The following is a 13,644-nucleotide window of genomic DNA, read 5'->3' as shown; positions in this document are numbered from 1 at the left end:
ATATCAAGACTATGGCCCACCTGAGCATGTTGTCGGTAAGGTGCCTTTTTCTTTCATGCTTTTATTTGTATTTACATTCGATTGCTGTTTCACTGCAAGACTCAGGTTATAATTGGTATTCATGCTTCTTGTGTCTCAGCTTTGGGAGAGTTTGTGCACCCCTGTGAGGATGATATTGTCTGCAAATGTGTGGCGGAAGACAACAAAGTGCCCTACTTCAACGCTCCTGTATACCTGGAAAACAAAGAGCAAATTGGAAAAGTGGACGAGATCTTTGGGCCGCTTCGTGATTTTGTATCCTTACATGTTATTGCATGGGATCTTGACAGTGCTGTCAGATGTTACAAAGACTTCAAAACTTAATGTTGACGTTACATGAAGGGTTCAAACCCTGCGAAGCCTACTGTTTTTTTTTTTTTTTTTAGTTTACATAAATTTCAAACGCCTCTTAATTATCAACATGTTGAAAAACCTGTTGCACGCAATCTTATACATTCCTTCTGAATTATACTTATTACTATACTATATTTTAGTAGTTCAGGCCTTTTAGTATAATTCTACAAATGTCCCCTTTCAGGTTGTTTTGTACGTCTTAAATCTTTATTGTTAAATCTTTAATGTTTTTTTAGAAAAACAATATTGTATACACATTAATATTGAAATATTTCAGTTAGTAATAAACTTTCTTTTTTAACTATTATTTCATATTTTAGAATTTGAAGTGGTAAATAACTGAATTTCATTTAAAAAAGTAGATAAGACCTTAACAAATTCCTCAGTATTTTTCAGTCAAACTTTCTGAAAATATGAAAGCATCCTCCTTTAAGAAGTTACAGAAGGTAAGTTTAGTCTTTCTGATTTCCTAGATGTGTAGTCTTAGTTTACAACCTATATTTATGCTAATTTTCTAAAGAAGTCCACTTCCAGAACAAAAATTTACAGATAATGTACTCAGTCCCTTGTCATCCAAGATGTTCATGTCTTTCTTTCTTCAGTCTTAAAGAAATAGTTTTTTGAGGAAAACATTTCAGGATTTGTTTCCATATAGTGGACTTTTATGGTACCCCGAGTTTGAACTTCCAAAATGCCGTTTAAATGCAGCTTCTAACGATTCCAAATGCGGTTGTAAACTATCCCAGCCGAGGAAGAAGGATCTTATCTAGCAACATGATCGTTTTTTTTTTTTTATTACAATTTATATGCTTTTTAACCTCAAAACCTCATCTTGTCTTGCTCTGCCTAAACTCTGTTTTTTCCAGTTCAAGACAGTTAGGGTATGTCGAAAATCGCCCATCTCATTTTCTCTCTCAACTTCAAAATCGGCCTCCATGGCTGTTTTATCTATTTTTGTAAAGGGTGTTAGATCTTTTTTGGATGTTCACTTTGCAAACACTGAGTTGGTACTTTTGCAGCGATGTAGGATGATTTTGAAATGAGTTTTGAAGTCGAGGAAGAAAAAATTTTTTTTTGACATACCCTCTTAAACCTGAAAAAAGAGTTCAGGCAGAACAAGACGAGATGAATGTTTGAGGTTAAAAAGTATATAAATTGTCATTTAAAAAACAAAACAAAAATAAACTTGTTTCACTTAGTAAGACCTATCTTCCCATCTTCGCATTTGAGATTGTTTTAAGCTGCATTTAAACTGCTTTTTGGAAGTCCAAACCCAGGGCACCATAGAAGTCCACTATATGGGATAAAAACTGAGATGTTTTCCTCAAAAACATAATTTCTTTATGACTGAAGAAAGAAAGACATGAACATCTTTGATGACAAGGGGTGAGAGCGCATTATCTGTAAATATTTGTTCTTGAAGTGAACTTCTCCTTTAAGTAGTAGTTGGGTTATAACATGAAGCATTACATGTTTGTTTCTTTTAATGCTTTTTTTCTTTTTCACCCCACCACTTACCAGCATTATTTCCAATATTAGATAATGATCACAGGGCTCACAAAAATTCAAAATCTCTGGTAGCCCTTTGTGCAGGTACTCTTTAGATTTTGGTAGCCCGGAAATGAATTTAACTAGCCCAAATAAAAAAAAGTCAAAAATATAGAAAATCAGATAGAAGTCTAAATGTCAATCAGAAATATTTAATACACAAATATCAAGGAAGGAATATTATTTCACTATGTATCTGCAGAATTTTTAAAAATCAGCTTAAGGCAATTTTATAACCCCCTTTAAGAGCTGGACCAGTAAAATAAACGTTTGAGTGGTGTTGGACAATGTACGATAACGTAAAGCAGTAAAATTACATGATTTAAAGTTCAGATACAGGTTTTCACAAAAACTAAATTTTATACTCAGGCATTTCATCCTTTAAAAGGGATAAATCAAGTATATAATTTATTATATTTATTTAAAGCATAAAGCGTTTTGACTTTGAAACGTGCAGCGCGAATATTTATTCAGTGACATCATTGCTTTAAAGGAGAACTCCGGTGTGATATTGACCTAAAGTGTATTGAATCATGATACCGAGTGTGAACGTACCTTGCATATTTTATCTCGGTTTGTGTCCAGCTGTCCGAAATCTGGGGTCAGTTAGCCGATGCTCACAACAGCTTGTCAATGAAAGTCAATCGGGCATCGAAGGAGCCATGTAAATAAATCACTGTTTTACGCCATTTACGAGGCACAAAGTAGCTCCACACTTCATCAGTAGACTTCCTAGGGCCCTGACATTTAAAATGAGACATTGAGAACTCAGAAAAAGCACCGGTAGTTTATTTACAAGAAGATTTATACAGACATCTTCCACCAGGAACAGAGCAGTCGCCGCCATCTTAAATGTAGTCACGATAAGTCGAGTGTCGAGCACGAAGGAAACTACAACCTGATACGTTGATAACCTGATAAATTCATTGGTGCTCCACACTCGATTTATCGTGACTACATTTAAGATGGCGGCGACTGCTCTGTTCCTGGTGGAAGATGTCTGTATAAATCTTCTTGTAAATAAACTACCGGTGCTTTTTCTGAGTTCTCAATGTCTCGTTTTAAATGTCAGGGCCCTAGGAAGTCTACCGATGAAGTGTGGAGCTACTTTGTGCCTCGTAAATGGTGTAAAACAGTGATTTATTTACATGGCTCCTTCGATGCCCGATTGACTTTCATTGACAACCTGTTGTGAGCATCGGCTAACTGACCCCAGATTTCGGACAGCTGGACACAAACCGAGATGAAATATGCAAGGTACGTTCACACTCGGTATCATGATTCAATACACTTTAGGTCAATATCACACCGGAGTTCTCCTTTAAGTTTAATCCAGCCCTATCGCGATTCTTGTCTTTCTGTCTCCAACTGTAAGACCTCTCAAAATTATAATTAAGACTTTTCTTATACTATTTAAAATATTTAAAACTTTTTATGGTCTTAAATTTGCTAACAACTGAGTTTGTAAGGACCTGCAGGAGCCCTCTCCATTAAGATAGCCCGTCGGGCAGGCTGGTAAAGCAATTTGGTAGTCCGAATAGAAAACACAATAGCCCCAGGAAGTCGGGTTATTGTTTTAGAATATCAAATGGGTTCTTATGAGATTTTAGTGGCTTCCTTTGACTGCCTCTTATCAGTACACTAGTATGTGACTTACAGTATTATGCATATTTTTAATTAGCTTTCTCTTTCTCTCCTCTTGCATCAGTTCTACATTGACCCCATGAAGCTGTTGCCCCTCCAGCGATTCCTCCCTAGGCCTCCAGGTGAGAAGGGGCCACGAGGTGGAGGTAGAGGAGGAAGAGGTGGGAGAGGAGGTAAGGTCACACAAGAAAACAGTATACATATGCTTGATCACAACTCTGGTAATAACATCTAAATAACTGTAACATTGTGATGTACCTTTAAAGGTGTAAACCCTAATATTTATGATGTATTTGCAGGTGGCTTCCGTGGCGGTCGTGGAGGATTTGGTGGACGAGGTGGTGGAGGAGGATTTGGTGGACGAGGAGGTGGTGGAGGATTTGGTGGACGAGGAGGTGGTGGAGGATATGGCGGACGAGGAGGTGGTGGAGGAGGATTTGGCGGACGAGGAGGTGGTGGTGGATTTGGCAGAGGTGGAGGCGGTGGACGTGGATTCAGAGGTAATTTGCTATGTTGATCATCAGAAAATAGTGATGAATTCTGTTTAATGGAAGAATTTATCCTAAAATGCCTTTACAGTGATATATTTTGAATATACAGTGGGTACGGAAAGTATTCAGACCCCCTTAAATGTTTCACTCTTTGTTATGTTGCAGCCATTTGCTGAAATCATTTAAGTTCATTTTTTTTCCTCATTAATGTACACACAGCACCCCATATTGACAGAAAAACACAGAATTGTGGCAAGGCACAGATCTGGCCAAGGTTACAAAAAAAATTCGACTTAACTTAAGGTTCCTATGAGCACAGTGGCCTCCATAATCCTTAAATGGAAGATGTTTGGGACGACCAGAACCCTTCCTAGAGCTGGCCGTCCAGCCAAACTGAGCTATCGAGGGAGAAGAGCCTTGGTGAGAGAGGTAAAGAAGAACCCAAAGATCACTGTGGCTGAGCTCCAGAGATGCAGTCGGGAGATGGGAGAAAGTTGTAGAAAGTCAACCATCACTGTAGCCCTCCACCAGTCGGGGCTTTATGGCAGAGCGCCCCGACGGAAGCCTCTCCTCAGTGCAAGACACATGAAAGCCTGCATGGAGTTTGTTAAAAAAACACCTGAAGGATTCCAAGATGGTGAAGAAGAACTTTTTGGCCTTAATTCTAAACGGTATGTGTGGAGAAAACCAGGCACTGCTCATTACCTGTCCAATACAGTCCCAACAGTGAAGCATAGTGGTGGCAGCATCATGCTGTGGGGGTGTTTTTCAGCTGCAGGGACAGGACGACTGGTTGCAATCGAGGGAAAGATGAACGCGGCCAAGTACAGGGATATTCTGGACAAAAACCTTCTCCAGAGTGCTCAGGACCTCAGACTGGGCTGAAGGTTTACCTTCCAACAAGACAATGACCCTAAGCACACAGCTAAAAGAACGAAGGAGTGGCTTCACTACAACTCCGTGACTGTTCTTGAATGGCCCAGTCAGAGCCCTGACTTAAACTCAATTGAGCATCTCTGTAGAGACCTAAAAATGGCTGTCCATCAACGTTTACCATCCAACCTGACAGAACTGGAGAGGATCTGCAAGGAGGAATGGCAGAGGATCCCCAAATCCATGTGTGAAAAACTTGTTGCATCTTTCCCAAAAAGACTCATGGCTGTATTAGATCAAAAGTGTCCTTCTACTGAATACTGAGCAAAGGGTCTGAATACTTAGGACCATGTGATATTTCAGTTTTTCTTTTTTAATAAATCTGCAAAAATGTCAACAATTCTGTGTTTTTCTGTCAATATGGGGTGCTGTGTGTACATTTAATGAGGAAAAAAATGAACTTAAATGATTTCAGCAAATGGCTGCAATATAACAAAGAGTGAAACATTTAAGGTGAGTTTGAATACTTTCCGTACCCACTGTACATTGATGTTCTGTAAGATTTTTTTTTTTATGTTTTTGAAAGATGTCTCTTAAGGCTAGGGCTGCACGATTAATTGCACGATGTTGTGAGGCGCGTTTAGTCAATGAAGCCGGTACTTTGATTAGTAGTAAATCTCCATCACGTGCGTTCAGCGTTCGGCAATTGACCTTATGCAACAGAGCGTCCTTTAGAACTTCCGCATAAAGATAAGCCAGCTTGTAAACTTCCGCTGAAGCTCATTTTATATGTGCTATATGTTAGATGGACACTCTTGAGACTCATCTACTGCCTCATTCTTATCAGAAACTGAGAAAAATTATAATTGCAACATTATAAACAATGATAGCGGCATGAACATTCAGTTTCATATTATTTAACAACATGTAATTTAAATGCAGAGCCCATAGATATATATACGGCGGAGCCTGGCAATCCCGTACTCTCTGTATCTGCATAGTTGCACATTTAAATGCTGACAGCTAAACTATCAGCTATCATAACGTGTTTACGCTAACTTTAGCTAGCTAGCGATATTTCTCTTCAAGGACATCTTAATCGTATTCTTGATAATCACTAACTTGCCTTTGGTCATTTACACATTTTTAAAATCTTGCAATATTTTAAAGCCTTTATTTTCTAACTCTACAGCTGTGAAATAAAATGTACTTCAAGGACTCACTTTACATTCATAAAAACGGCATCGGAAAAAAAATGACTTTTCATGGAAAACAACGTCTATTTTTTGGCTAAAATAATATGGAATTACCCATATAACCAATTGATGGCAGCAGAGGATTATTTATTATGCAGCTGCCTTTTCAACTCCCTATATTTTTCAAGACGTCTTGCTTTTCGATTTATTATAAAATTACTGGTATAATAAATTGTAGTACTTTTACCGCCCTTATATAGTATAGCAAGTGCAGAAAGTCATTAAGCTCACACACAAACAGCCTATAAGGGTGAATTTTTTTTAAAATACTAATATAGTTCACTACAAATAAGTTAAATATTTATGGTATAATATTACCAAATAATATTATAATATTATTAAATAATGCACTCAATGTGAATCGATAGGAATTTGAAAAATTTTATAAAATTGAATAATTACATCTTTTAAGTTTTATCTTGAACTGTAAAATCTATTAAATAACCTATATTTAACCAACACAAACTTGTTACTGCTGTAGTTTTGTTAATCTGAATTTAGTCTGAATCATTTAAGCTTTTTTTTGACATCAGCTTATCAGATTGGTCCGGTTATTACTGTCAATCACAGCAATGACTCGCGCATATTTAGCCGATTTACTCGGAATTTTGGCAAACTGGCGTTTGTCATTCTTGAAATGGTATACATGGACGTTTGGTCCTCTTAGATAAACAACACTTTTCTTCGATTGTGAATGGATTATGTTGAGAAAATGAACAAAGTACGCTCATATTACGGCACAGTACAGTTGACCGGAAATGACTTAGCTGGCTTGACTAAACAAGGAAGTAATTCGTGCATATGGTCAATTAATACACAGAGGCGTAAATCAAAGTACCGGCTTCATTGACTAAACGCGCCTCACAACATCGTGTGATTAATTGTGCAGCCCTACTTAAGGCTGCATTTACAATGGATAGCAGTGTGAAAATTATATCTGATGTACTTTTTTTTTTTTTTCAATTAAAACATCTTCATTTCCAACTTGCTTTGTAGGTGGAAGATGATGAAGGTCTCACAGTATGGGATATGTCTTTTCTTCTCCTGGAGAGATGTCCAGTGAAAAGCCAGAAGCAGCATTTGGGGCCTAACAGACTGTTAATTGATGCCTCTCTTGTACAGCTGAACTTTTTACTTTGTTTTGTACCATATGTGTATTTGTCTCCAGTACATTTTTTTTATTTGGTATACTGATAGGGCTGATGTTTTAAGTTACCACATCCTTGTGTACAAAAAGGGTGGGTGTCTCTACAACCTGGACTGGTTGGTTTGCATCTACTGATGGTTGGGCTAGTATAGACTTGAACAATATCAAAGTTATGTAAGTTACTAAATGGTAAAGCCAACTCCACGGATCATAATAATGCAACAAAAAAAGCATTTCAGTATAATGGAATGTAATAGATTTTTGCATTTGCAGAATTGCTATTTGTTTCATTTTGAATTCCATAAGACACCATAAACTTACAAAATAAAATCAATGGTATATTTACTGTATTTTTACCTTGGTCAGCTTGTTTTTTTACTCATTTTACTATGATGTACCAACATGTTTGTTCACAAATTCCAAAAAAATCTGCTATTGCTCAAGTGTTGAAGTGGAGATTCCTGATTCTGCCAAGCTATCTGAAACTATTTAGAAAAAGGAATGTGTACTAGTGTTATCAACAGCTGGACAAAGTGTTCAGTCAGGGTTTTTTTCAGATATTCAGTGTAGAACCAGATGGCATTGGGAAATTGCCTCAACTATTTTTGGAAAAACAATGCTTTGTCACTGACTACAGCTTAACATAATGATACATTTTGGAAGATGCTGATAAATCGAATAGAATTTCCAAGTTTAATACAAAAACAATGGGACATCTCTGACATCCCACAGTTCCTAATTGATTCTGATTATTAAATGATACTAATACACAAACTTTTTGGAACTACTAAAATTGTAAACTTATGTGGATGATTTCCAGCCATTGTGTCACATGTGACCCTGGGCCACAAAATCTTGAAGTTGCACTGGTATATGTGTAGCAATAGCCAAAAATGCATTGTATAAATCCAAATTGTTTTTCTTTTATGCCAAAACTCATTAGGATATTAAGTAAAGATCATGTTCCATGGAGATATTTTGTAAATTTCCTACTGTAAATATATTGAAACTTCATTTTTGATTAGTAATATGCATTGCTAAGAACTTAATTTGAACAACTTTAAAGGCGATTTTTCTCAATATTTTGACCTTTTGGCACCCTTAGATTTTAGATTTTCAAATAGTTGTATCTAGGCAGAATATTGTCCTATCCTAACAAACCATACATCAGTGTAAAGCTTATTTATTCAATTTCAAATATTTGACACATATGACTGGTTTTGTGGTCCAGGGTCACATATTTTGTAAGAAGGGTGGCAGTCTCCCCTTTTACTGATTAAATGATAAGGTGAATTATACTTTTTTATTAGGTTTTAGCCTGATGTCATTGTTGAAGTACATTTTTCTCTGTAAAATATATGGTAATTCATATAACTAATTACATATTTACAGTGTACAGGCACCAGAAATGCTTTGACAGGCTATTTCTAGTTTTAGGGAAAGCTGCTCTTTGATTCATTACTTAACAATTCAAAAGATAAATCGTGTAGCAACAGGCCAATAAAATCCAAAAGCGCTGCTTGCGCTGAGAAAAACAACGGACTTTGCTCAAGCGTAACCACGTCCTGCTCTCTCATTGGTTAAAGAAAGCGTTCTTCAACTTGCCACACCTCTCCTTCCCTTCCTCTCGTGGTGGAAGAAAAGCATGGACACAACTGGGAAAGTAAGTTGGCAGCGAATTTTGCCCTAACCCTTTGAACTACGTAAAGTATTTGTGAATTTGTGAAAGGGAATTTGGACGCGTTTAATGTTACGTGTTTTGCAGTGTTCGTGAAAAACGTCGATTGTCAAAGACGTTCAATCAAAAACGGTGTCAAATATGTAGCAGCACCACTTGTCCATGACAGGAGTGCTGATTTAGGTGTACAAAGAACCTTTGTGCTGCTCTGACTTGTTTTCTGTATCTAGATATGTGACAATGCATGCATAAAAGATCAGAAGCATGTTAGCCTAATCTCTTCATTGTTGCATCCAAAGGGCTTTCAGCATAGTTAACGTTGTTACAGCATATAAATAGGGGTTCGCCATATATTGGGAATATTTTGCTATACTGTACATAAATTGTATTAAAAATCACGTTTTTGTGCGTCTAACTGCATTTCAAACAGCTCTGTTTGTTTTATAGGGAATTGAGTTACCAAAACATCTCCATTAGGACTATTTATAAACTAATATCTTCTCAATTAAACCTCAGGTGATCAAATGCAAGGCAGCAGTGGCCTGGGAGGCTGGTAAGCCTCTTTCCATAGAGGAGGTGGAAGTAGCTCCACCTAAAGCCCATGAAGTTCGAGTGAAGGTAAACCATTAATCTGAACATTGCACCTCTTGACAAAAGCAATCGCTTATTTGATGTGCATAAATTATACTGTAGATGACACAAAATACTTTGGTGCATCATAAAACCTGTTTTTAAGATTTTAAACTGACATATCCAAGAATTATGAGATCTGATACAGTCAAGAATTAATTTTCTAATTGCACCGGCTCTACTAAAGCTGTAGCAAACTGGTTTGCAGCTGCACCCTGTCAAAAGCATCTTGTTTTGTGACAGATTTACACTGGGCAGGTGCACCTCTGTTCAGTTTTGACCCTGCTGTCTTGTGTCGAGCGTGATTATGCATGTGTTTGTGTTCCTTATTAAAATAATTAAGCAATCAAGTCATTTATAGAGAAAAATGAATAGCTGTTCAAAATCTGTAATCGTGACAAGTCTTATGTGGTTGTGTGTTTTAGATTCACGCTACAGGTGTGTGTCACACTGATGCCTACACTCTGAGTGGAAGTGACCCCGAGGGCTTGTTTCCTGTCATCCTGGGTCATGAGGGGGCAGGCACTGTTGAGAGTGTTGGTGAAGGGGTCACCAAATTCAAACCAGGCATGTCAAAATCGACTATGCACCCTTACGTGAATGACATTCAATGTGTAAAATGTAAGCAGTTTTGGGACTTAAAGCTAAATCCTAAAGCTCTCATTTTTTTGTAGGTGATACGGTTATTCCACTGTATGTACCCCAATGTGGAGAGTGCAAGTTTTGTAAAAATCCTAAAACCAACCTGTGTCAGAAAATCAGGTAATTATGAATGTAATTTCATTAGCACTTTTCCTTTATGAAAATACACTACTGTTCAAAAGTTAGGGTCAGGAATATTTTTATTTTGTTGGAAGAAATTTCGATAATTCCCCCATGTCATCCAAGATGTTCATGTCTTTCTTTATTCAGTCAAAAAGAAATGAAGGTTTTTGAGGAAAACTTTCTATGATTTTTCTCCATATGGTGGACTTCAAAGGGAACCAACGGGTTGAAGGTCCAAGCTGTAGGTTCAAAGGGCTCTACACAATCCCAGCTGATGAATAAGGGTCTTATTTAGTGAAACGATTGGTCATTTTCTAAAAAATAAAATATAAAATATATACTTTCTAACCACAAATGCTCGTTTTACACTAGCTCAACCTAGGGCTGACATAGGCGGAAGTATTGACCTAGTGTTTACAAAGCGAACGTGCAAAGAAAGTCAAACACCTTTTACAAAAAAGGTAAAACAACAATCAGGGTTCCTATGGGTCATGGAATTTCTGGAACTTCATGAAATTTTAAAACATTGGACATTTGGCTTCGAGTGGGAACCCTGAACAATGTCGGACGATTTTGAAGTTGGAGGAGAAAATGAGATGGAGTTTTTCCACCCTACCCTACCTTTATGAACCAAAGTACACAGGCGAAGAACTAACTGCGCGTGACCTTTTCAATGTGATTACGTAATGCGTGAAGTCGCACATCACAGAGCTAGTGCAAGAGCATTTGTGGTTAAAAAGTATAGAAATGTTTATTTTTTTTGCTAGATAAGACCCTTATTCCTCATCTGGGATCGTGTAGAGCCCTTTAAAGCTGCATTGGAACTGCAATTTGGATCTTTAACCCGCTGATCCCCATTGAAGTCAAATATATGAAGAAAAATCCTGGAATGTTTTCCTCAAAATATTGTTTTCTGTTTTCAACATTGAAAAATGTTTCTTGAGTACTAAATCAGCATATTAAAATGATTTCTGAAGGATCCTGTGACACTGAATTCAGCTTTTCATCACAGGAATAAATTACATTTTAAAATATATTAAAATAGAAGAAAAAATTAAGTGTTTTTACTATATTTTTGATCAAATAAGTGCAGTCTTCGTGAGCATGAGACCAACCCCAAACTTTTGAATTGGAGCTTAAGTCTTTTTATTATTCATGCTAACTAAAATAGATTGGTTTGTTGATATAGTTGTAATTATTTTTTTTTAGGGTGACCCAAGGTCAGGGTCTGATGCCTGATAATACCTCCAGGTTCACCTGTAAAGGAAAGCAGCTTTTCCACTTCATGGGTACCAGCACCTTCTCCGAATACACAGTGGTGGCTGAAATCTCTTTGGCCAAAGTGGATGAAAATGCCCCCCTGGACAAAGTGTGTCTGCTGGGCTGTGGCATCTCCACTGGATATGGAGCTGCCATCAATACTGCTAAGGTCTGCTTTGTTTGAGTAAAGTAAAGGGTTAGTTCACCCAAAAATGAAAATTAGACCATTATTTACTCACTCCCCAGGCATCCTAGCTGTATATGACTTCCCTCTTTCAGATGAATCCTATCAGAGTTATATTAAAAATGATCCTGGCATTTCCAAGGTTTAGAATGACGTGGGCAGGTGTTTCTCTTCATCAGTCCAAAACAAATCCAAGAAAGTGCATCCATCCATAATAAAAAGTGCCTCACATGGCTCCGGGGGGTGAATAAAGAGCTCCTGTAGTGAATCGATGCATTTTTTGTAAGAAAAATATCCATATTCGACGAGTCTGGTTTTCCTTTGCTAAAGTAAAGAAACTTTGCTTCCTTTGCTTCTGTAAACAAACATTGGTTTGTGCGAGACTCACCGGCACATGCGTAACGCATACGTCTTACGTCATCCACCCTGAAGGGCTTCCATATGTGATCAGTTGGCGAAAGCTTGATTAAAGTGATTATTACAATTTAAATATGAAAAAAATGGAAAAAACACATCAGTTCGATAAAGGAGGCCTTTATTCACCTTATTCACATTATTGTTTTGGACTGATGACAAGAAACACCCACTCATGCCATTCTAAAGCTTGGAAGTGCCAGAATAATTTAATTCAGATCAGATTTGTCTTAAAGAAGGAAGTCATATACACCTAGGATGCCTGGAAGGTGAGTAAATAATAGGCTGTTTTTAATTTTTGGCTGAAGTATACTTTTAATTAGTATTTCTATATATTTGAATATTTCCTGCTGCCTCAAAATGAACTTGTATTCACCCTGGCAGGTTGAGGCCGGCTCTTCGTGTGCTGTGTTCGGTTTGGGAGCAGTGGGGCTTGCAGTCATTATGGGCTGCAAGTCAGTCGGCGCCACCAGGATCATTGGCATTGACATCAACCCAGACAAGTTTGAAATTGCCAAGAAGTTTGGAGCCACTGAGTTTGTGAACCCCAAGGACCACAGCAAGCCCATTCAGGAAGTGCTGGTGGAGCTGACAGATGGAGGAGTTGACTACTCTTTCGAATGCATTGGCAATGTTGGCATCATGGTGAGCTGCAGAGACATCAGCCGTTTAGTTAGGGATGAACAAAAGCCGGCTAATGCAGCCACCCAGCTGTGTACTGCTTAGTCGAAGTCGTCATTGTTCTACAGAATATTTGCTTCCATGGTAACTCAAAATTAGAGCCAAAATAATTATCACTATGTGTACCAATGTGAAGTGCATAATTGCCCTATTGTTTTATAAAGCTGAGGTTCAGGATGACCATAATTGTTGTTATGTTTCTTGTTGTCATGTTTGAATTCAGAGAGCTGCTCTTGAGGCTTGTCACAAAGGCTGGGGAATCTGTGTCATTATTGGTGTGGCAGGAGCAGGGCAAGAAATCTCCACCCGCCCGTTTCAGCTGGTCACAGGGCGTACATGGAAAGGCACAGCTTTTGGTGGTGGGTATTTAATTTAATTTAATTTTAATTTAATTTAATTTAATTTAATTTTTAAATTAATTTAATTTCATTTTATTTTTAAATTAATTATTTTTTAATTAAATTATTATTTTTTTTAAATTAGATTAAATTTAAGTTCAACTTTTTTAATTTGATTTGATTTAATTAGATTTTTTAATTTTAATTTTTAATTTTAATTTTATTTATGTAATTTAATGTGAATATTTTTTAATTAAATTAATTTTTAATTTCATTTAATTAAATTCTTTTGAATTATTTATTTTTATTAAATATTTTATTTTATATTATTTATACATTTTT

The 13,644-nt window shown here is 37.0% G+C and overlaps 2 protein-coding genes across 2 annotated transcripts; both read left to right on the top strand.

Moving 5' to 3' along the window:
* Positions 1-4: 4 nt before the first annotated feature.
* gar1 (GAR1 homolog, ribonucleoprotein) lies at positions 5-7,702 on the top strand (the record flags this gene model as incomplete). The annotated part of the gene is made up of 6 exons (XM_073833002.1): positions 5-35; positions 140-294; positions 780-839; positions 3,650-3,758; positions 3,885-4,085; positions 7,202-7,702. Coding segments are annotated over 6 exons (567 nt in total), but the record flags the coding sequence as incomplete, so codon positions are not given.
* Positions 7,703-8,957: 1,255 nt separating this feature from the next.
* Positions 8,958-13,327, top strand: adh5 (alcohol dehydrogenase 5; the record flags this gene model as incomplete). The annotated part of the gene is made up of 7 exons (XM_073833001.1): positions 8,958-9,015; positions 9,547-9,648; positions 10,086-10,227; positions 10,335-10,422; positions 11,635-11,854; positions 12,668-12,928; positions 13,188-13,327. Coding segments are annotated over exons 1-7 (971 nt in total), but the record flags the coding sequence as incomplete, so codon positions are not given.
* Positions 13,328-13,644: the final 317 nt, after the last annotated feature.

This window comes from Garra rufa, unplaced genomic scaffold, assembly GCF_049309525.1.
Source record: "Garra rufa unplaced genomic scaffold, GarRuf1.0 hap1_unplaced_525, whole genome shotgun sequence".
NCBI classification, from domain to species: Eukaryota; Metazoa; Chordata; class Actinopteri; order Cypriniformes; family Cyprinidae; genus Garra; species Garra rufa.
This window is presented reverse-complemented; position numbering and strand designations above follow the sequence as displayed.